General features: G+C 43.2%; 3 protein-coding genes across 3 annotated transcripts; all 3 read right to left on the bottom strand.

The window, feature by feature from the left end:
• Positions 1 to 1,813: 1,813 nt before the first annotated feature.
• On the bottom strand, positions 1,814 to 3,484 carry LOC113109036 (cell wall protein DAN4-like). The gene is made up of 2 exons (XM_026272541.1): positions 2,330 to 3,484; positions 1,814 to 1,856 (listed from the first exon to the last, which is right to left on the bottom strand). Exons 1-2 carry the CDS (start codon positions 3,478 to 3,480, stop codon positions 1,814 to 1,816), a joined length of 1,194 nt encoding a protein of 397 aa, XP_026128326.1. The 5' UTR covers positions 3,481 to 3,484.
• Positions 3,485 to 6,885: 3,401 nt separating this feature from the next.
• On the bottom strand, positions 6,886 to 8,023 carry LOC113109778 (cell wall protein DAN4-like; the record flags this gene model as incomplete). The annotated part of the gene is made up of 1 exon (XM_026273541.1): positions 6,886 to 8,023. A coding segment is annotated over exon 1 (1,134 nt), but the record flags the coding sequence as incomplete, so codon positions are not given.
• A 7,093-nt stretch (positions 8,024 to 15,116) lies between these two features.
• LOC113109039 (cell wall protein DAN4-like) lies at positions 15,117 to 18,510 on the bottom strand. The gene is made up of 3 exons (XM_026272555.1): positions 18,065 to 18,510; positions 17,187 to 17,635; positions 15,117 to 15,127 (listed from the first exon to the last, which is right to left on the bottom strand). Exons 1-3 carry the CDS (start codon positions 18,508 to 18,510, stop codon positions 15,117 to 15,119), a joined length of 906 nt encoding a protein of 301 aa, XP_026128340.1.
• Positions 18,511 to 23,260: the final 4,750 nt, after the last annotated feature.

Genomic DNA, 23,260 nt, shown 5'->3' on the forward strand with positions numbered 1-23,260 from the left:
CAGAGTTGTTGTTTCTACATCAGCTGTTGTTGATGCTGCTGCTGTAGTTGAGGATGTTGCGGCATTGGATGTGGAAGTCAAAATTGTTGTTGTATCAATAGCTGTTGTGGTGTCACGCATAGTTGATGTTGCTGTATCAGTTGTTGATACTGGTGCTATACTTGTCGATGTCAAAGGTGTGGTGGTGGAAGCCAAGATTGTGGTTGCATCCGTTGTTGATGTGGGTTCAGACAATGTTGTGGTTGATTCGTCTATTTTTGTTGATGTTGTTACTACAGTCGTAGGTGCTGAAGGGGTGGTTGTGGAAGTCAAACTTGCTGCATCAGTAGTTGTAGTTGTGTCAGACAGAGTTGTAGTTGATGCATCAGTGGTTGACATTAGAGGGGTGGTTGTGGAATCAAAAGTTGTCGTAGCATCAGTAGTTGTTGTGGTGTCAGACAGAGTTGTGGTTGATGCATCAGTTGTTGACATTAGCGGGGTGCTTGTGGAATCAAAAGATGTTGTTGCATCAGTAGTTGTGTCAGACAGAGTTGAAGTTGATGCGTCACTGGTTGACATAAGATGGGTAGTTGTGGAATCAAAAGATGTTGTTGCATCAGTAGTTGTAGTGGTGCCAGACAGAGTTGTGGTTGCTGCATCAGTTGTTGATACTGGTGCTATAGTTGTCGATGTCACAGGTGTGGTTGTGGAAGCCAAGATTGTGGATGCATCAGTTGCTGTTGTGGGTTCAGACAAAGTTGTAGTTGATTCGTCTATTTTTGTTGAAGTTGTTGCTACAGTCGTAGATGCTGAAGGGGTGGTTGTGGAAGTCAAACTTGTAGCATCAGTAGTTGTAGTGGTGTCAGAGAGAGTTGTTGTTTCTGCATCAGTTGTTGTTGACGCTGCTGCTGTAGTTGAGGATGTTGGGTTGCTAGATGAGGAAGCCAAAATTGTTGTTGTATCAATAGTTGTTGTGGTGTCAGGCATACTTGTTGATGCTGCATCAGATGTTGATGCTGGTGCTATAGTTGTCAGTTTCACAGCTGTGGTTGTGGAAGCAAAAATTGTAGTTGTATCTGTATTTGTAGTTGTGTCAGACAGAGTTGTAGTCGATGTGTCAGTGGTTGACATTAGAGTGTTGGTTTTGGAATCAAAAGATGTTGTTGCATCAGTAGTTGTAGTGGAGCCAAACAGAGTTGTGGTTGCTGCATCAGTTGTTGATACCGGTGCTATATTTGTCGATGTCAGAGGTGTGGTTGTGGAAGCCAAGATTGTGGATCCATCAGTTGCTGTTGTGGGTTCAGACAAAGTTGTGGTTGATTCGTCTATTTTCGTTGATGTTGTTGCTACAGTCGTAGATGCTGAAGGGGTGGTTGTGGAAGTCAAACTTGTTGCATCAGTAGTTGTAGTGGTGTCAGACAGAGATGTGGTTGATGCTTCAGTGGTTGACAATACATGGGTGGTTGTGGAATCAAAAGTTGTTGTAGCATCAGTAGTTGTAGTTGTGTCAGACAGTGTTGTAGATGATGAGTCAGTGGTTGACATTAGAGTGGTGGTTGTGGAATCAAAAGATGTTGTTGCATGAGTAGTTGTAGTGGTGTCAGACAGAGTTGTTGTTTCTGCATCAGTTGTTGTTGACGCTGCAGCTGTGGTTGAGGATGTTGGGGCGCTGGATGTGGAAGCCAAAATTGTTGTTGTATCAGTTGTTGATACTGGTGCTATAGTTGTCGATGTCAGAGGTGTGGCTGTGGAAGCCAAGATTGTGGTTGCATCAGTTGTTGATGTGGTGTCAGACAGAGTAGTGGTTGCTGCATCAGATGTTGTTGATGTTGGTTCAACAGTTGAGGATGTTGGAAAGGTGGTTGTAAAAGCCAAAACTGAGGTTGCATCATTTGCTGTTGTGGGTTCAGACAATGCTGTGGTTGATACGTCTGTTTTTGTTGATGTTGTTGCTACAGTCGTAGGTGCTGAAGGGGTGGTTGTGGAAGTCAAACTTGTTGCATCAGTAGTTGTAGTTCTGTCAGAGAGAGTTGTAGTTGATGCATCAGTGGTTGACATTAGAGGGGTGGTTGTGGAATCAAAAGTTGTTGTAGAATCAGTAGTTGTTGTGGTGTCAGACAGACTTGTGGTTGATAAATCAGTTGTTGACATTAGCGGGGTGCTTGTGGAATCAAAAGATGTTGTTGCATCATTAGTTGTAGTTATGTCAGACAGAGTTGTAGTTGATGCGTCACTGGTTGACTTTAGATGGGTAGTTGTGGAATCAAAATATGTTGTTGCATCAGTAGTTGTAGTGGTGCCAGACAGAGTTGTGATTGCTGCATCAGTTGTTGATACTGGTGCTATAGTTGTCGATGTCAGAGGTGTGGCTGTGGAAGCCAAGATTGTGGTTGCATCAGTTGTTGATGTGGTGTCAGACAGAGTAGTGGTTGCTGCATCAGATGTTGTTGATGTTGGTTCAACAGTTGAGGATGTTGGAAAGGTGGTTGTAAAAGCCAAAACTGAGGTTGCATCATTTGCTGTTGTGGGTTCAGACAATGCTGTGGTTGATACGTCTATTTTTGTTGATGTTGTTGCTACAGTCGTAGGTGCTGAAGGGGTGGTTGTGGAAGTCAAACTTGTTGCATCAGTAGTTGTAGTTCTCTCAGAGAGAGTTGTAGTTGGTGCATCAGTGGTTGACATTAGAGGGGTGTTTGTGGAATCAAAAGTTGTTGTAGCATCAGTAGTTGTTGTGGTGTCAGACAGACTTGTGGTTGATAAATCAGTTGTTGACATTAGCGGGGTGCTTGTGGAATCAAAAGATGTTGTTGCATCAGTAGTTTTAGTTGTGTCAGACAGAGTTGTAGTTGATGCGCTACTGGTTGACATTAGATGGGTAGTTTTGGAATCAAAAGATGTTGTTGCATCAGTAGCTGTAGTGGTGCCAGACAGAGTTGTGATTGCTGCATCAGTTGTTGATACTGGTGCTATAGTTGTCGATGTCAGAGGTGTGGCTGTGGAAGCCAAGATTGTGGTTGCATCAGTTGCTGTTGTGGGTTCAGACAAAGTTGTAATTGATTCATCTATTTTTGTTGATGTTGTTGCTACAGTCGTAGATGCTGAAGGGGTGGTTCTGGTTGTCAAACTTGAAGCATCAGTAGTTGTAGTGGTGTCAGACAGAGTTGTTGTTTCTGCATCAGTTGTTGTTGACGCTGCTGCTGTAGTTGAGGATGGTGGGGCGCTGGATGTGGAAGCCAAAATTGTCGTATCAATAGTTGTTGTGGTGTCACGCATCGTTGTTGTTGCTGTATCAGTTGTTGATACTGGTGCTAAAGTAGTCGATGTCAGAGGTGTGGTTGTGGAAGCCAAGATTGTGTTTGCATCAGTTGTTGATGTGGTGTCAAACAGAGTAGTGTCTGCATCAGTTGTTGTTGACGCTGCTGCTGTTGTTGAGGATGTTGAGTTGCTAGATGAGGAAGCCAAAATTGTTGTTGTATCAATAGTTGTTGTGGTGTCAGTCATACTTGTTGTTGCTGCATCAGATGTTGATGCTGGTGATATAGTTGTCAGTTTCACAGCTGTGGTTGTGGAAGCAAAAATTTTAGTTGTATCTGTATTTGTAGTTGTGTCAGACAGAGTTGTAGTCGATGTGTCAGTGGTTGACATTAGAGTGCTGGTTGTGGAATCAAAAGATGTTGTTGCATCAGTAGTTGTAGTGGTGTCAGACAGAGTTGTTGTTTCTGCATCAGTTGTTGTTGACGCTGCTGCTGTAGTTGAGGATGTTGGGTTGCTAGATGAGGAAGCCAAAATTGTTGTTGTATCAATAGTTGTTGTGGTGTCAGGCATACTTGTTGTTGCTGCATCAGATGTTGATGCTGGTGCTATAGTTGTCGATGTCAGAGGTGTGGTTGTGGAAGCCAAGATTGTGGTTGCATCAGTTGCTGTTGTGGGTTCAGACAAAGTTGTAGTTGATTCGTCTATTTTTGTTGAAGTTGTTACTACAGTCGTAGATGCTGAAGGGGTGGTTCTGGAAGTTAAACTTGTACCATCAGTAGTTGTAGTGGTGTCAGACAGAGATGTGGTTGACGCATCATTGGTTGACATTACATGGGTGGTTGTGGAATCAAAAGTTGTTGTAGCATCAGTAGTTGTAGTTGTGTCAGACAGAGTTGTTGTTTCTGCATCAGTTGTTGTTGACGCTGCTGCTGTAGTTGAGGATGTTGGGTTGCTAGATGAGGAAGCCAAAATTGTTGTTGTATCAATAGTTGTTGTGGTGTCAGACATACTTGTTGTTGCTGCATCAGATGTTGATGCTGGTGCTATAGTTGTCAGTTTCACAGCTGTGGTTGTGGAAGCAAAAATTTTAGTTGTATCTGTATTTGTAGTTGTGTCAGACAGAGTTGTAGTTGATGTGTCAGTGGTTGACATTAGAGTGCTGGTTGTGGAATCAAAAGATGTTGTTGCAGCTGTAGTTTTAGTGGTGCCAGACAGAGTTGTAGTTGATGCATCAGTGGTTGACATTAGCGGGCTGCTTGTGGAATCAATAGATGTTGTTGCATCAGTAGTTGTAGTGGTGTCAGACAGAGTTGTTGTTTCTACATCAGCTGTTGTTGATGCTGCTGCTGTAGTTGAGGATGTTGCGGCATTGGATGTGGAAGTCAAAATTGTTGTTGTATCAATAGCTGTTGTGGTGTCACGCATAGTTGATGTTGCTGTATCAGTTGTTGATACTGGTGCTATACTTGTCGATGTCAAAGGTGTGGTGGTGGAAGCCAAGATTGTGGTTGCATCCGTTGTTGATGTGGGTTCAGACAATGTTGTGGTTGATTCGTCTATTTTTGTTGATGTTGTTACTACAGTCGTAGGTGCTGAAGGGGTGGTTGTGGAAGTCAAACTTGCTGCATCAGTAGTTGTAGTTGTGTCAGACAGAGTTGTAGTTGATGCATCAGTGGTTGACATTAGAGGGGTGGTTGTGGAATCAAAAGTTGTCGTAGCATCAGTAGTTGTTGTGGTGTCAGACAGAGTTGTGGTTGATGCATCAGTTGTTGACATTAGAGGGGTGCTTGTGGAATCAAAAGATGTTGTTGCATCAGTAGTTGTGTCAGACAGAGTTGAAGTTGATGCGTCACTGGTTGACATAAGATGGGTAGTTGTGGAATCAAAAGATGTTGTTGCATCAGTAGTTGTAGTGGTGCCAGACAGAGTTGTGGTTGCTGCATCAGTTGTTGATACTGGTGCTATAGTTGTCGATGTCACAGGTGTGGTTGTGGAAGCCAAGATTGTGGATGCATCAGTTGCTGTTGTGGGTTCAGACAAAGTTGTAGTTGATTCGTCTATTTTTGTTGAAGTTGTTGCTACAGTCGTAGATGCTGAAGGGGTGGTTGTGGAAGTCAAACTTGTAGCATCAGTAGTTGTAGTGGTGTCAGAGAGAGTTGTTGTTTCTGCATCAGTTGTTGTTGACGCTGCTGCTGTAGTTGAGGATGTTGGGTTGCTAGATGAGGAAGCCAAAATTGTTGTTGTATCAATAGTTGTTGTGGTGTCAGGCATACTTGTTGATGCTGCATCAGATGTTGATGCTGGTGCTATAGTTGTCAGTTTCACAGCTGTGGTTGTGGAAGCAAAAATTGTAGTTGTATCTGTATTTGTAGTTGTGTCAGACAGAGTTGTAGTCGATGTGTCAGTGGTTGACATTAGAGTGTTGGTTTTGGAATCAAAAGATGTTGTTGCATCAGTAGTTGTAGTGGAGCCAAACAGAGTTGTGGTTGCTGCATCAGTTGTTGATACCGGTGCTATATTTGTCGATGTCAGAGGTGTGGTTGTGGAAGCCAAGATTGTGGATCCATCAGTTGCTGTTGTGGGTTCAGACAAAGTTGTGGTTGATTCGTCTATTTTCGTTGATGTTGTTGCTACAGTCGTAGATGCTGAAGGGGTGGTTGTGGAAGTCAAACTTGTTGCATCAGTAGTTGTAGTGGTGTCAGACAGAGATGTGGTTGATGCTTCAGTGGTTGACAATACATGGGTGGTTGTGGAATCAAAAGTTGTTATAGCATCAGTAGTTGTAGTTGTGTCAGACAGTGTTGTAGATGATGAGTCAGTGGTTGACATTAGAGTGGTGGTTGTGGAATCAAAAGATGTTGTTGCATGAGTAGTTGTAGTGGTGTCAGACAGAGTTGTTGTTTCTGCATCAGTTGTTGTTGACGCTGCAGCTGTGGTTGAGGATGTTGGGGCGCTGGATGTGGAAGCCAAAATTGTTGTTGTATCAGTTGTTGATACTGGTGCTATAGTTGTCGATGTCAGAGGTGTGGCTGTGGAAGCCAAGATTGTGGTTGCATCAGTTGTTGATGTGGTGTCAGACAGAGTAGTGGTTGCTGCATCAGATGTTGTTGATGTTGGTTCAACAGTTGAGGATGTTGGAAAGGTGGTTGTAAAAGCCAAAACTGAGGTTGCATCATTTGCTGTTGTGGGTTCAGACAATGCTGTGGTTGATACGTCTGTTTTTGTTGATGTTGTTGCTACAGTCGTAGGTGCTGAAGGGGTGGTTGTGGAAGTCAAACTTGTTGCATCAGTAGTTGTAGTTCTGTCAGAGAGAGTTGTAGTTGATGCATCAGTGGTTGACATTAGAGGGGTGGTTGTGGAATCAAAAGTTGTTGTAGAATCAGTAGTTGTTGTGGTGTCAGACAGACTTGTGGTTGATAAATCAGTTGTTGACATTAGCGGGGTGCTTGTGGAATCAAAAGATGTTGTTGCATCATTAGTTGTAGTTATGTCAGACAGAGTTGTAGTTGATGCGTCACTGGTTGATTTTAGATGGGTAGTTGTGGAATCAAAATATGTTGTTGCATCAGTAGTTGTAGTGGTGCCAGACAGAGTTGTGATTGCTGCATCAGTTGTTGATACTGGTGCTATAGTTGTCAATGTCAGAGGTGTGGCTGTGGAAGCCAAGATTGTGGTTGCATCAGTTGTTGATGTGGTGTCAGACAGAGTAGTGGTTGCTGCATCAGATGTTGTTGATGTTGGTTCAACAGTTGAGGATGTTGGAAAGGTGGTTGTAAAAGCCAAAACTGAGGTTGCATCATTTGCTGTTGTGGGTTCAGACAATGCTGTGGTTGATACGTCTATTTTTGTTGATGTTGTTGCTACAGTCGTAGGTGCTGAAGGGGTGGTTGTGGAAGTCAAACTTGTTGCATCAGTAGTTGTAGTTCTCTCAGAGAGAGTTGTAGTTGGTGCATCAGTGGTTGACATTAGAGGGGTGTTTGTGGAATCAAAAGTTGTTGTAGCATCAGTAGTTGTTGTGGTGTCAGACAGACTTGTGGTTGATAAATCAGTTGTTGACATTAGCGGGGTGCTTGTGGAATCAAAAGATGTTGTTGCATCAGTAGTTTTAGTTGTGTCAGACAGAGTTGTAGTTGATGCGCTACTGGTTGACATTAGATGGGTAGTTTTGGAATCAAAATATGTTGTTGCATCAGTAGCTGTAGTGGTGCCAGACAGAGTTGTGATTGCTGCATCAGTTGTTGATACTGGTGCTATAGTTGTCGATGTCAGAGGTGTGGCTGTGGAAGCCAAGATTGTGGTTGCATCAGTTGCTGTTGTGGGTTCAGACAAAGTTGTAATTGATTCATCTATTTTTGTTGATGTTGTTGCTACAGTCGTAGATGCTGAAGGGGTGGTTCTGGTTGTCAAACTTGAAGCATCAGTAGTTGTAGTGGTGTCAGACAGAGATGTTGTTTCTGCATCAGTTGTTGTTGACGCTGCTGCTGTAGTTGAGGATGTTGGGGCGCTGGATGTGGAAGCCAAAATTGTCGTATCAATAGTTGTTGTGGTGTCACGCATCGTTGTTGTTGCTGTATCAGTTGTTGATACTGGTGCTAAAGTAGTCGATGTCAGAGGTGTGGTTGTGGAAGCCAAGATTGTGTTTGCATCAGTTGTTGATGTGGTGTCAAACAGAGTAGTGTCTGCATCAGTTGTTGTTGACGCTGCTGCTGTTGTTGAGGATGTTGAGTTGCTAGATGAGGAAGCCAAAATTGTTGTTGTATCAATAGTTGTTGTGGTGTCAGTCATACTTGTTGTTGCTGCATCAGATGTTGATGCTGGTGATATAGTTGTCAGTTTCACAGCTGTGGTTGTGGAAGCAAAAATTTTAGTTGTATCTGTATTTGTAGTTGTGTCAGACAGAGTTGTAGTCGATGTGTCAGTGGTTGACATTAGAGTGCTGGTTGTGGAATCAAAAGATGTTGTTGCATCAGTAGTTGTAGTGGTGTCAGACAGAGTTGTTGTTTCTGCATCAGTTGTTGTTGACGCTGCTGCTGTAGTTGAGGATGTTGGGTTGCTAGATGAGGAAGCCAAAATTGTTGTTGTATCAATAGTTGTTGTGGTGTCAGGCATACTTGTTGTTGCTGCATCAGATGTTGATGCTGGTGCTATAGTTGTCGATGTCAGAGGTGTGGTTGTGGAAGCCAAGATTGTGGTTGCATCAGTTGCTGTTGTGGGTTCAGACAAAGTTGTAGTTGATTCGTCTATTTTTGTTGAAGTTGTTACTACAGTCGTAGATGCTGAAGGGGTGGTTCTGGAAGTTAAACTTGTACCATCAGTAGTTGTAGTGGTGTCAGACAGAGATGTGGTTGACGCATCATTGGTTGACATTACATGGGTGGTTGTGGAATCAAAAGTTGTTGTAGCATCAGTAGTTGTAGTTGTGTCAGACAGAGTTGTTGTTTCTGCATCAGTTGTTGTTGACGCTGCTGCTGTAGTTGAGGATGTTGGGTTGCTAGATGAGGAAGCCAAAATTGTTGTTGTATCAATAGTTGTTGTGGTGTCAGACATACTTGTTGTTGCTGCATCAGATGTTGATGCTGGTGCTATAGTTGTCAGTTTCACAGCTGTGGTTGTGGAAGCAAAAATTTTAGTTGTATCTGTATTTGTAGTTGTGTCAGACAGAGTTGTAGTTGATGTGTCAGTGGTTGACATTAGAGTGCTGGTTGTGGAATCAAAAGATGTTGTTGCAGCTGTAGTTTTAGTGGTGCCAGACAGAGTTGTAGTTGATGCATCAGTGGTTGACATTAGCGGGCTGCTTGTGGAATCAATAGATGTTGTTGCATCAGTAGTTGTAGTGGTGTCAGACAGAGTTGTTGTTTCTACATCAGCTGTTGTTGATGCTGCTGCTGTAGTTGAGGATGTTGCGGCATTGGATGTGGAAGTCAAAATTGTTGTTGTATCAATAGCTGTTGTGGTGTCACGCATAGTTGATGTTGCTGTATCAGTTGTTGATACTGGTGCTATACTTGTCGATGTCAAAGGTGTGGTGGTGGAAGCCAAGATTGTGGTTGCATCCGTTGTTGATGTGGGTTCAGACAATGTTGTGGTTGATTCGTCTATTTTTGTTGATGTTGTTACTACAGTCGTAGGTGCTGAAGGGGTGGTTGTGGAAGTCAAACTTGCTGCATCAGTAGTTGTAGTTGTGTCAGACAGAGTTGTAGTTGATGCATCAGTGGTTGACATTAGAGGGGTGGTTGTGGAATCAAAAGTTGTCGTAGCATCAGTAGTTGTTGTGGTGTCAGACAGAGTTGTGGTTGATGCATCAGTTGTTGACATTAGCGGGGTGCTTGTGGAATCAAAAGATGTTGTTGCATCAGTAGTTGTGTCAGACAGAGTTGAAGTTGATGCGTCACTGGTTGACATAAGATGGGTAGTTGTGGAATCAAAAGATGTTGTTGCATCAGTAGTTGTAGTGGTGCCAGACAGAGTTGTGGTTGCTGCATCAGTTGTTGATACTGGTGCTATAGTTGTCGATGTCACAGGTGTGGTTGTGGAAGCCAAGATTGTGGATGCATCAGTTGCTGTTGTGGGTTCAGACAAAGTTGTAGTTGATTCGTCTATTTTTGTTGAAGTTGTTGCTACAGTCGTAGATGCTGAAGGGGTGGTTGTGGAAGTCAAACTTGTAGCATCAGTAGTTGTAGTGGTGTCAGAGAGAGTTGTTGTTTCTGCATCAGTTGTTGTTGACGCTGCTGCTGTAGTTGAGGATGTTGGGTTGCTAGATGAGGAAGCCAAAATTGTTGTTGTATCAATAGTTGTTGTGGTGTCAGGCATACTTGTTGATGCTGCATCAGATGTTGATGCTGGTGCTATAGTTGTCAGTTTCACAGCTGTGGTTGTGGAAGCAAAAATTGTAGTTGTATCTGTACTTGTAGTTGTGTCAGACAGACTTGTAGTCGATGTGTCAGTGGTTGACATTAGAGTGCTGGTTTTGGAATCAAAAGATGTTGTTGCATCAGTAGTTGTAGTGGTGCCAGACAGAGTTGTGGTTGCTGCATCAGTTGTTGATACTGGTGCTATAGTTGTCGATGTCAGAGGTGTGGTTGTGGAAGCCAAGATTGTGGATGCATCAGTTGCTGTTGTGGGTTCAGACAAAGTTGTGGTTGATTCGTCTATTTTCGTTGATGTTGTTGCTACAGTCGTAGATGCTGAAGGGGTGGTTGTGGAAGTCAAACTTGTTGCATCAGTAGTTGTAGTGGTGTCAGACAGAGATGTGGTTGATGCTTCAGTGGTTGACAATACATGGGTGGTTGTGGAATCAAAAGTTGTTGTAGCATCAGTAGTTGTAGTTGTGTCAGACAGTGTTGTAGATGATGAGTCAGTGGTTGACATTAGAGTGGTGGTTGTGGAATCAAAAGATGTTTTTGCATGAGTAGTTGTAGTGGTGTCAGACAGAGCTGTTGTTTCTGCATCAGTTGTTGTTGACGCTGCAGCTGTAGTTGAGGATGTTGGGGCGCTGGATGTGGAAGCCAAAATTGTTGTTGTATCAATAGTTGTTGTGGTGTCACGCATAGTTGTTGTTGCTGTATCAGTTGTTGATACTGGTGCTAAAGTTGTCGATGTCAGAGGTGTGGTTGTGGGAGCCAAGATTATGGTTGCATCAGTTGCTGTTGTGGGTTCAGACAAAGTTGTTGTTGATTCGTCTATTTTTGTTGAAGTTGTTGCTACAGTCGTAGATGCTGAAGGGGTGGTTCTGGAAGTCAAACTTGTACCATCAGTAGTTGTAGTGGTGTCAGACAGAGATGTGGTTGACGCATCATTGGTTGACATTACATGGGTGGTTGTGGAATCAAAAGTTGTTGTAGCATCAGTAGTTGTAGTTGTGTCAGACAGAGTTGTTGTTTCTGCATCAGTTGTTGTTGACGCTGCTGCTGTAGTTGAGGATGTTGGGTTGCTAGATGAGGAAGCCAAAATTGTTGTTGTATCAATAGTTGTTGTGGTGTCAGGCATACTTGTTGTTGCTGCATCAGATGTTGATGCTGGTGCTATAGTTGTCAGTTTCACAGCTGTGGTTGTGGAAGCAAAAATTGTAGTTGTATCTGTATTTGTAGTTGTGTCAGACAGAGTTGTAGTCGATGTGTCAGTGGTTGACATTAGAGTGCTGGTTTTGGAATCAAAAGATGTTGTTGCATCAGTAGTTGTAGTGGTGCCAGACAGAGTTGTGGTTGCTGCATCAGTTGTTGATACTGGTGCTATAGTTGTCGATGTCAGAGGTGTGGTTGTGGAAGCCAAGATTGTGGATGCATCAGTTGCTGTTGTGGGTTCAGACAAAATTGTGGTTGATTCGTCTATTTTCGTTGATGTTGTTGCTACAGTCGTAGATGCTGAAGGGGTGGTTGTGAAAGTCAAACTTGTTGCATCAGTAGTTGTAGTGGTGTCAGACAGAGATGTGGTTGATGCTTCAGTGGTTGACAATACATGGGTGGTTGTTGAATCAAAAGTTGTTGTAGCATCAGTAGTTGTAGTGGTGTCAGACAGAGCTGTTGTTTCTGCATCAGTTGTTGTTGACGCTGCAGCTGTAGTTGAGGATGTTGGGGCGCTGGATGTGGAAGCCAAAATTGTTGTTGTATCAATAGTTGTTGTGGTGTCACGCATAGTTGTTGTTGCTGTATCAGTTGTTGATACTGGTGCTAAAGTTGTCGATGTCACAGGTGTGTTTGTGGAAGCCAAGATTATGGTTGCATCAGTTGCTGTTGTGGGTTCAGACAAAGTTGTAGTTGATTCGTCTATTTTTGTTGAAGTTGTTGCTACAGTCGTAGATGCTGAAGGGGTGGTTCTGGAAGTCAAACTTGTACCATCAGTAGTTGTAGTGGTGTCAGACAGAGATGTGGTTGACGCATCATTGGTTGACATTACATGGGTGGTTGTGGAATCAAAAGTTGTTGTAGCATCAGTAGTTGTAGTTGTGTCAGACAGAGTTGTTGTTTCTGCATCAGTTGTTGTTGACGCTGCTGATGTAGTTGAGGATGTTGGGTTGCTAGATGAGGAAGCCAAAATTGTTGTTGTATCAATAGTTGTTGTGGTGTCAGGCATACTTGTTGTTGCTGCATCAGATGTTGATGCTGGTGCTATAGTTGTCAGTTTCACAGCTGTGGTTGTGGAAGCAAAAATTTTAGTTGTATCTGTATTTGTAGTTGTGTCCGACAGAGTTGTAGTTGATGTGTCAGTGATTGACATTAGCGGGCTGCTTGTGGAATCAATAGATGATGTTGCATCAGTAGTTGTAGTGGTGTCAGACAGAGTTGTTGTTTCTACATCAGCTGTTGTTGATGCTGCTGCTGTAGTTGAGGATGTTGCGGCATTGGATGTTGAAGTCAAAATTGTTGTTGTATCAATAGTTGTTGTGGTGTCACGCATAGTTGATGTTGCTGTATCAGTTGTTGATACTGGTGCTATACTTGTCGATGTCAAAGGTGTGGTGGTGGAAGCCAAGATTGTGGTTGCATCCGTTGTTGATGTGGGTTCAGACAATGTTGTGGTTGATTCGTCTATTTTTGTTGATATTGTTACTACAGTCGTGGGTGCTGAAGGGGTGGTTGTGGAAGTCAAACTTGTTGCATCAGTAGTTGTAGTTTTGTCAGACAGAGTTGTAGTTGATGCATCAGTGGTTGACATTAGAGTGGTGGTTGTGGAATCAAAAGATGTTGTTGCATCAGTAGCTGTAGTGGTGTCAGACAGAGTTGTTGTTTCTGCATCAGTTGTTGTTGACGCTGCTGCTGTAGTTGAGGATGTTGGGGCGCTGGATGTGGAAGCCAAAATTGTTGTTGTATCAATAGTTGTTGTGGTGTCACGTATAGTTGTTGTTGCTGTATCAGTTGTTGTTACTGGTGCTAAAGTTGTCGATGTAAGAGGTGTGGTTGTGGAAGCCAAGATTGTGTTTGCATCAATTGTTGATGTGGTGTCAGACAGAGTAGTGGTTGCTGCATCAGATGTTGTTGATGTTGGTTCAACAGTTGAGGATGTTGAAAAGGTGGTTGTAAAAGCCAAAGCTGAGGTTGCATCATTTGCAGTTGTGGTTTCAGTCAAGGCTGTGGTTGATTCTTCTATTTTTGTTGATGTTGTTGCAACAGTCGTAGGTGCTGAAGGGGTGGTTGTGGAAGTCAAACTTGCTGCATCAGTAGTTGTAGTTGTGTCAGACAGAGTTGTAGTTGATGCATCAGTGGTTGACATTAGAGGGGTGGTTGTGGAATCAAAAGTTGTCGTAGCATCAGTAGTTGCTGTGGTGTCAGACAGAGTTGTGGTTGATGCATCAGTTGTTGACATTAGCGGGGTGCTTGTGGAATCAAAAGATGTTGTTGCATCAATAGTTGTGTCAGACAGAGTTGAAGTTGATGCGTCACTGGTTGACATAAGATGGGTAGTTGTGGAATCAAAAGATGTTGTTGCATCAGTAGTTGTAGTGGTGCCAGACAGAGTTGTGGTTGCTGCATCAGTTGTTGATACTGGTGCTATAGTTGTCGATGTCACAGGTGTGGTTGTGGAAGCCAAGATTGTGGTTGCATCAGTTGCTGTTGTGGGTTCAGACAAAATTGTAGTTGATTCGTCTATTTTTGTTGAAGTTGTTGCTACAGTCGTAGATGCTGGAGGGGTGGTTGTGGAAGTCAAACTTGTAGCATCAGTAGTTGTAGTGGTGTCAGACAGAGTTGTTGTTTCTGCATCAGTTGTTGTTGACGCTGCTGCTGTAGTTGAGGATGTTGGGTTGCTAGATGAGGAAGCCAAAATTGTTGTTGTATCAATAGTTGTTGTGGTGTCAGGCATACTTGTTGTTGCTGCATCAGATGTTGATGCTGGTGCTATAGTTGTCAGTTTCACAGCTGTGATTGTGGAAGCAAAAATTGTAGTTGTATCTGTATTTGTAGTTGTGTCAGACAGAGTTGTAGTCGATGTGTCAGTGGATGACATTGGAGTGCTGGTTTTGGAATCAAAAGATGTTGTTGCATCAGTAGTTGTAGTGGTGCCAGACAGAGTTGTGGTTGCTGCATCAGTTGTTGATACTGGTGCTATAGTTGTCGATGTCAGAGGTGTGGTTGTGGAAGCCAAGATTGTTGATGCATCAGTTGCTGTTGTGGGTTCAGACAAAGTTGTGGTTGATTCGTCTATTTTCATTGATGTTGTTGCTACAGTCGTAGATGCTGAAGGGGTGGTTGTGGAAGTCACACTTGTAGCATCAGTAGTTGTAGTGGTGTCAGACAGAGATGTGGTTGATGCTTCAGTGGTTGACAATACATGGGTGGTTGTAGAATCAAAAGTTGTTGTAGCATCAGTAGTTGTAGTTGTGTCAGACAGTGTTGTAGATGATGAGTCAGTGGTTGACATTAGAGTGGTGGTTGTGGAATCAAAAGATATTGTTGCATGAGTAGTTGTAGAGGTGTCAGACAGAGCTGTTGTTTCTGCATCAGTTGTTGTTGACGCTGCAGCTGTAGTTGAGGATGTTGGGGCGCTGGATGTGGAAGCCAAAATTGTTGTTGTATCAATAGTTGTTGTGGTGTCACGCATAGTTGATGTTGCTGTATCAGTTGTTGATACTGGTGCTATACTTGTCGATGTCAAAGGTGTGGTGGTGGAAGCCAAGATTGTGGTTGCATCCGTTGTTGATGTGGGTTCAGACAATGTTGTGGTTGATTCGTCTATTTTTGTTGATGTTGTTACTACAGTCGTAGGTGCTGAAGGGGTGGTTGTGGAAGTCAAACTTGCTGCATCAGTAGTTGTAGTTGTGTCAGACAGAGATGTAGTTGATGCATCAGTGGTTGACATTAGAGGGGTGGTTGTGGAATCAAAAGTTGTCGTAGCATCAGTAGTTGTTGTGGTGTCAGACAGAGTTGTGGTTGATGCATCAGTTGTTGACATTAGCGGGTTGCTTGTGGAATCAAAAGATGTTGTTGCATCAATAGTTGTGTCAGACAGAGTTGAAGTTGATGCGTCACTGGTTGACATAAGATGGGTAGTTATGGAATCAAAAGATGTTGTTGCATCAGTAGTTGTAGTGGTACCAGACAGAGTTGTGGTTGCTGCATCAGTTGTTGATACTGGTGCTATAGTTGTCGATGTCACAGGTATGGTTGTGGAAGCCAAGATTGTGGTTGCATCAGTTGCTGTTGTGGGTTCAGACAAAGTTCTAGTTGATTCGTCTATTTTTGTTGAAGTTGTTGCTACAGTCGTAGATGCTGAAGGGGTGGTTGTGGAAGTCAAACTTGTCGCATCAGTAGTTGTAGTGGTGTCAGACAGAGTTGTTGTTTCTGCATCAGTTGTTGTTGACGCTGCTGCTGTAGTTGAGGATGTTGGGTTGCTAGATGAGGAAGCCAAAATTGTTGTTGTATCAATAGTTGTTGTGGTGTCAGGCATACTTGTTGTTGCTGCATCAGATGTTGATGCTGGTGCTATAGTTGTCAGTTTCACAGCTGTGGTTGTGGAAGCAAAAATTGTAGTTGTATCTGTATTTGTAGTTGTGTCAGACAGAGTTGTAGTCGATGTGTCAGTGGTTGACATTAGAGTGCTGGTTTTGGAATCAAAAGATGTTGTTGCATCAGTAGTTGTAGTGGTGCCAGACAGAGTTGTGGTTGCTGCATCAGTTGTTGATACTGGTGCTATAGTTGTCGATGTCAGAGGTGTGGTTGTGGAAGCCAAGATTGTGGATGCATCAGTTGCTGTTGTGGGTTCAGACAAAGTTGTGGTTGATTCGTCTATTTTCGTTGATGTTGTTGCTACAGTCGTAGATGCTGAAGGGGTGGTTGTGGAGGTCAAACTTGTTGCATCAGTAGTTGTAGTGGTGTCAGACAGAGATGTGGTTGATGCTTCAGTGGTTGACAATACATGGGTGGTTGTGGAATTAAAAGTTGTTGTAGCATCAGTAGTTGTAGTTGTGTCAGACAGAGTTGTGGTTGCTGCATCAGTTGTTGATACTGGTGCTATAGTTGTCGATGTCACAGGTATGGTTGTGGAAGCCAAGATTGTGGTTGCATCAGTTGCTGTTGTGGGTTCAGACAAAGTTGTAGTTGATTCGTTTATTTTTGTTGAAGTTGTTGCTACAGTCGTAGATGCTGAAGGGGTGGTTGTGGAAGTCAAACTTGTAGCATCAGTAGTTGTAGTTGTGTCAGACAGAGTTGTTGTTTCTGCATCAGCTGTTGTTGACGCTGCTGCTGTAGTTGAGGATGTTGGGTTGCTAGATGAGGAAGCCAAAATTGTTGTTGTATCAATAGTTGTTGTGGTGTCAGGCATACTTGTTGTTGCTGCATCAGATGTTGATGCTGGTGCTATAGTTGTCAGTTTCACAGCTGTGGTTGTGGAAGCAAAAATTTTAGTTGTATCTGTATTTGTAGTTGTGTCAGACAGAGTTGTAGTTGATGTGTCAGTGGTTGACATTAGCGGGCTGCTTGTGGAATCAATAGATGATGTTGCATCAGTAGTTGTAGTGGTGTCAGACAGAGTTGTTGTTTCTACATCAGCTGTTGTTGATGCTGCTGCTGTAGTTGAGGATATTGCGGCATTGGATGTGGAAGTCAAAATTGTTGTTGTATCAATAGTTGTTGTGGTGTCACGCATAGTTGATGTTGCTGTATCAGTTGTTGATACTGGTGCTATACTTGTCGATGTCAAAGGTGTGGTGGTGGAAGCCAAGATTGTGTTTGCATCAATTGTTGATGTGGTGTCAGACAGAGTAGTGGTTGCTGCATCAGATGTTGTTGATGTTGGTTCAACAGTTGAGGATGTTGGAAAGGTGGTTGTAAAAGCCAAAGCTGAGGTTGCATCATTTGCAGTTGTGGTTTCAGTCAAGGCTGTGGTTGATTCTTCTATTTTTGTTGATGTTGTTGCAACAGTCGTAGGTGCTGAAGGGGTGGTTGTGGAAGTCAAACTTGCTGCATCAGTAGTTGTAGTTGTGTCAGACAGAGTTGTAGTTGATGCATCAGTGGTTGACATTAGAGGGGTGGTTGTGGAATCAAAAGTTGTTGTAGCATCAGTAGTTGTTGTGGTGTCAGACAGAGTTGTGGTTGATGCATCAGTTGTTGACATTAGCGGGGTGCTTGTGGAATCAAAAGATGTTGTTGCATCAATAGTTGTGTCAGACAGAGTTGAAGTTGATGCGTCACTGGTTGACATAAGATGGGTAGTTGTGGAATCAAAAGATGTTGTTGCATCAGTAGTTGTAGTGGTGCCAGACAGAGTTGTGGTTGCTGCATCAGTTGTTGATACTGGTGCTATAGTTGTCGATGTCACAGGTGTGGTTGTGGAAGCCAAGATTGTGGTTGCATCAGTTGCTGTTGTGGGTTCAGACAAAGTTGTAGTTGATTCGTCTATTTTTGTTGAAGTTGTTGCTACAGTCGTAGATGCTGGAGGGGTGGTTGTGGAAGTCAAACTTGTAGCATCAGTAGTTGTAGTGGTGTCAGACAGAGTTGTTGTTTCTGAATCAGTTGTTGTTGACGCTGCTGCTGTAGTTAAGGATGTTGGGTTGCTAGATGAGGAAGCCAAAATTGTTGTTGTATCAATAGTTGTTGTGGTGTCAGGCATACTTGTTGTTGCTGCATCAGATGTTGATGCTGGTGCTATAGTTGTCAGTTTCACAGCTGTGGTTGTGGAAGCAAAAATTGTAGTTGTATCTGTATTTGTAGTTGTGTCAGACAGAGTTGTAGTCCATGTGTCAGTGGTTGACATTAGAGTGCTGGTTTTGGAATCAAAAGATGTTGTTGCATCAGTAGTTTTAGTGGTGCCAGACAGAGTTGTGGTTGCTGCATCAGTTGTTGATACTGGTGCTATAGTTGTCGATGTCAGAGGTGTGGTTGTGGAAGCCAAGATTGTGGATGCATCAGTTGCTGTTGTGGGTTCAGACAAAGTTGTGGTTGCTTCGTCTATTTTCGTTGATGTTGTTGCTACAGTCGTAGATGCTGAAGGGGTGGTTGTGGAAGCCAAACTTGTTGCATCAGTAGTTGTAGTGGTGTCAGACAGAGATGTGGTTGATGCTTCAGTGGTTGACAATACATGGGTGGTTGTAGAATCAAAAGTTGTTGTAGCATCAGTAGTTGTAGTTGTGTCAGACAGTGTTGTAGATGATGAGTCAGTGGTTGACATTAGAGTGGTGGTTGTGGAATCAAAAGATATTGTTGCATGAGTAGTTGTAGTGGTGTCAGACAGAGCTGTTGTTTCTGCATCAGTTGTTGTTGACGCTGCAGCTGTAGTTGAGGATGTTGGGGCGCTGGATGTGGAAGCCAAAATTGTTGTTGTATCAATAGTTGTTGTGGTGTCACGCATAGTTGATGTTGCTGTATCAGTTGTTGATACTGGTGCTATACTTGTCGATGTCAAAGGTGTGGTGGTGGAAGCCAAGATTGTGGTTGCATCCGTTGTTGATGTGGGTTCAGACAATGTTGTGGTTGATTCGTCTATTTTTGTTGGTGTTGTTACTACAGTCGTAGGTGCTGAAGGGGTGGTTGTGGAAGTCAAACTTGCTGCATCAGTAGTTGTAGTTGTGTCAGACAGAGTTGTAGTTGATGCATCAGTGGTTGACATTAGAGGGGTGGTTGTGGAATCAAAAGTTGTCGTAGCATCAGTAGTTGTTGTGGTGTCAGACAGAGTTGTGGTTGATGCATCAGTTGTTGACATTAGCGGGGTGCTTGTGGAATCAAAAGATGTTGTTGCATCAATAGTTGTGTCAGACAGAGTTGAAGTTGATGCGTCACTGGTTGACATAAGATGGGTAGTTGTGGAATCAAAAGATGTTGTTGCATCAGTAGTTGTAGTGGTGCCAGACAGAGTTGTGGTTGCTGCATCAGTTGTTGATACTGGTGCTATAGTTGTCGATGTCACAGGTATGGTTGTGGAAGCCAAGATTGTGGTTGCATCAGTTGCTGTTGTGGGTTCAGACAAAGTTGTAGTTGATTCGTCTATTTTTGTTGAAGTTGTTGCTACAGTCGTAGATGCTGAAGGGGTGGTTGTGGAAGTCAAACTTGTAGCATCAGTAGTTGTAGTGGTGTCAGACAGAGTTGTTGTTTCTGCATCAGTTGTTGATGACGCTGCTGCTGTAGTTGAGGATGTTGGGTTGCTAGATGAGGAAGCCAAAATTGTTGTTGTATCAATAGTTGTTGTGGTGTCAGGCATACTTGTTGTTGCTGCATCAGATGTTGATGCTGGTGCTATAGTTGTCAGTTTCACAGCTGTGGTTGTGGAAGCAAAAATTGTAGTTGTATCTGTATTTGTAGTTGTGTCAGACAGAGTTGTAGTCGATGTGTCAGTGGTTGACATTAGAGTGCTGGTTTTGGAATCAAAAGATGTTGTAGCATCAGTAGTTGTAGTGGTGCCAGACAGAGTTGTGGTTGCTGCATCAGTTGTTGATACTGGTGCTATAGTTGTCGATGTCAGAGGTGTGGTTGTGGAAGCCAAGATTGTGGATGCATCAGTTGCTGTTGTGGGTTCAGACAAAGTTGTGGTTGATTCGTCTATTTTCGTTGATGTTGTTGCTACAGTCGTAGATGCTGAAGGGGTGGTTGTGGAGGTCAAACTTGTTGCATCAGTAGTTGTAGTGGTGTCAGACAGAGATGTGGTTGATGCTTCAGTGGTTGACAATACATGGGTGGTTGTGGAATCAAAAGTTGTTGTAGCATCAGTAGTTGTAGTTGTGTCAGACAGTGTTGTAGATGATGAGTCAGTGGTTGACATTAGAGTGGTGGTTGTGGAATCAAAAGATGTTGTTGCATGAGTAGTTGTAGTGGTGTCAGACAGAGCTGTTGTTTCTGCATCAGTTGTTGTTGACGCTGCAGCTGTAGTTGAGGATGTTGGGGGCGCTGGATGTGGAAGCCAAAATTGTTGTTGTATCAATAGTTGTTGTGGTGTCACGCATAGTTGTTGTTGCTGTATCAGTTGTTGATACTGGTGCTAAAGTTGTCGATGTCACAGGTGTGGTTGTGGAAGCCAAGATTATGGTTGCATCAGTTGCTGTTGGGGGTTCAGACAAAGTTGTAGTTGATTCGTCTATTTTTGTTGAAGTTGTTGCTACAGTCGTAGATGCTGAAGGGGTGGTTGTGGAAGTCAAACTTGTACCATCAGTAGTTGTAGTGGTGTCAGACAGAGATGTGGTTGACGCATCATTGGTTGACATTACATGGGTGGTTGTGGAATCAAAAGTTGTTGTAGCATCAGTAGTTGTAGTTGTGTCAGACAGAGTTGTGGTTGCTGCATCAGTTGTTGATACTGGTGCTATAGTTGTCGATGTCACAGGTATGGTTGTGGAAGCCAAGATTGTGGTTGCATCAGTTGCTGTTGTGGGTTCAGACAAAGTTGTAGTTGATTCGTCTATTTTTGTTGAAGTTGTTGCTACAGTCGTAGATGCTGAAGGGGTGGTTGTGGAAGTCAAACTTGTAGCATCAGTAGTTGTAGTGGTGTCAGACAGAGTTGTTGTTTCTGCATCAGTTGTTGTTGACGCTGCTGCTGTAGTTGAGGATGTTGGGTTGCTAGATGAGGAAGCCAAATTGTTGTTGTATCAATAGTTGTTGTGGTGTCAGGCATACTTGATGTTGCTGCATCAGATGTTGATGCTGGTGCTATAGTTGTCAGTTTCACAGCTGTGGTTGTGGAAGCAAAAATTGTAGTTGTATCTGTATTTGTAGTTGTGTCAGACAGAGTTGTAGTCGATGTGTCAGTGGTTGACATTAGAGTGCTGGTTTTGGAATCAAAAGATGTTGTTGCATCAGTAGTTGTAGTGGTGCCAGACAGAGTTGTGGTTGCTGCATCAGTTGTTGATACTGGTGCTATAGTTGTCGATGTCAGAGGTGTGGTTGTGGAAGCCAAGATTGTGGTTGCATCAGTTGCTGTTGTGGGTTCAGACAAAGTTCTAGTTGATTCGTCTATTTTTGTTGAAGTTGTTGCTACAGTCGTAGATGCTGAAGGGGTGGTTGTGGAAGTCAAACTTGTCGCATCAGTAGTTGTAGTGGTGTCAGACAGAGTTGTTGTTTCTGCATCAGTTGTTGTTGACGCTGCTGCTGTAGTTGAGGATGTTGGGTTGCTAGATGAGGAAGCCAAAATTGTTGTTGTATCAATAGTTGTTGTGGTGTCAGGCATACTTGTTGTTGCTGCATCAGATGTTGATGCTGGTGCTATAGTTGTCAGTTTCACAGCTGTGGTTGTGGAAGCAAAAATTGTAGTTGTATCTGTATTTGTAGTTGTGTCAGACAGAGTTGTAGTCGATGTGTCAGTGGTTGACATTAGAGTGCTGGTTTTGGAATCAAAAGATGTTGTTGCATCAGTAGTTGTAGTGGTGCCAGACAGAGTTGTGGTTGCTGCATCAGTTGTTGATACTGGTGCTATAGTTGTCGATGTCAGAGGTGTGGTTGTGGAAGCCAAGATTGTGGATGCATCAGTTGCTGTTGTGGGTTCAGACAAAGTTGTGGTTGATTCGTCTATTTTCGTTGATGTTGTTGCTACAGTCGTAGATGCTGAAGGGGTGGTTGTGGAGGTCAAACTTGTTGCATCAGTAGTTGTAGTGGTGTCAGACAGAGATGTGGTTGATGCTTCAGTGGTTGACAATACATGGGTGGTTGTGGAATTAAAAGTTGTTGTAGCATCAGTAGTTGTAGTTGTGTCAGACAGAGTTGTGGTTGCTGCATCAGTTGTTGATACTGGTGCTATAGTTGTCGATGTCACAGGTATGGTTGTGGAAGCCAAGATTGTGGTTGCATCAGTTGCTGTTGTGGGTTCAGACAAAGTTGTAGTTGATTCGTTTATTTTTGTTGAAGTTGTTGCTACAGTCGTAGATGCTGAAGGGGTGGTTGTGGAAGTCAAACTTGTAGCATCAGTAGTTGTAGTTGTGTCAGACAGAGTTGTTGTTTCTGCATCAGCTGTTGTTGACGCTGCTGCTGTAGTTGAGGATGTTGGGTTGCTAGATGAGGAAGCCAAAATTGTTGTTGTATCAATAGTTGTTGTGGTGTCAGGCATACTTGTTGTTGCTGCATCAGATGTTGATGCTGGTGCTATAGTTGTCAGTTTCACAGCTGTGGTTGTGGAAGCAAAAATTTTAGTTGTATCTGTATTTGTAGTTGTGTCAGACAGAGTTGTAGTTGATGTGTCAGTGGTTGACATTAGCGGGCTGCTTGTGGAATCAATAGATGATGTTGCATCAGTAGTTGTAGTGGTGTCAGACAGAGTTGTGGTTGCTGCATCAGTTGTTGATACTGGTGCTATAGTTGTCGATGTCAGAGGTGTGGTTGTGGAAGCCAAGATTGTGGATGCATCAGTTGCTGTTGTGGGTTCAGACAAAGTTGTGGTTGCTTCGTCTATTTTCGTTGATGTTGTTGCTACAGTCGTAGATGCTGAAGGGGTGGTTGTGGAAGCCAAACTTGTTGCATCAGTAGTTGTAGTGGTGTCAGACAGAGATGTGGTTGATGCTTCAGTGGTTGACAATACATGGGTGGTTGTAGAATCAAAAGTTGTTGTAGCATCAGTAGTTGTAGTTGTGTCAGACAGTGTTGTAGATGATGAGTCAGTGGTTGACATTAGAGTGGTGGTTGTGGAATCAAAAGATATTGTTGCATGAGTAGTTGTAGTGGTGTCAGACAGAGCTGTTGTTTCTGCATCAGTTGTTGTTGACGCTGCAGCTGTAGTTGAGGATGTTGGGGCGCTGGATGTGGAAGCCAAAATTGTTGTTGTATCAATAGTTGTTGTGGTGTCACGCATAGTTGATGTTGCTGTATCAGTTGTTGATACTGGTGCTATACTTGTCGATGTCAAAGGTGTGGTGGTGGAAGCCAAGATTGTGGTTGCATCCGTTGTTGATGTGGGTTCAGACAATGTTGTGGTTGATTCGTCTATTTTTGTTGATGTTGTTACTACAGTCGTAGGTGCTGAAGGGGTGGTTGTGGAAGTCAAACTTGTTGCATCAGTAGTTGTAGTTGTGTCAGACAGAGTTGTAGTTGATGCATCAGTGGTTGACATTAGAGGGGTGGTTGTGGAATCAAAAGTTGTCGTAGCATCAGTAGTTGTTGTGGTGTCAGACAGAGTTGTGGTTGATGCA

This window comes from Carassius auratus, chromosome 1 (assembly GCF_003368295.1).
Source record: "Carassius auratus strain Wakin chromosome 1, ASM336829v1, whole genome shotgun sequence".
Classification (NCBI taxonomy): Eukaryota; Metazoa; Chordata; class Actinopteri; order Cypriniformes; family Cyprinidae; genus Carassius; species Carassius auratus.

What these genes read in the sequence shown, in the direction of transcription:
- LOC113109036 (XM_026272541.1), bottom strand. Translation starts at nt 3,480, where the DNA reads ATGACTGACACCACAACAACTATTGATACAACAACAATTTTGGCTTCC. An exon ending in GCCACACCTCTGACATCGAC is followed by an intron (nt 1,857 to 2,329) that starts AACTATAGCACC and finishes ATGCAACCTCAG; the next exon opens with TTTTGGCTTTTACAACCACC.
- LOC113109039 (XM_026272555.1), bottom strand. Translation starts at nt 18,510, where the DNA reads ATGCGTGACACCACAACAACTATTGATACAACAACAATTTTGGCTTCC. An exon ending in CCCACAACAGCAACTGATGC is followed by an intron (nt 17,636 to 18,064) that starts ATCCACAATCTT and finishes CACCACTACAAC; the next exon opens with TACTGATGCTACAAGTTTGA.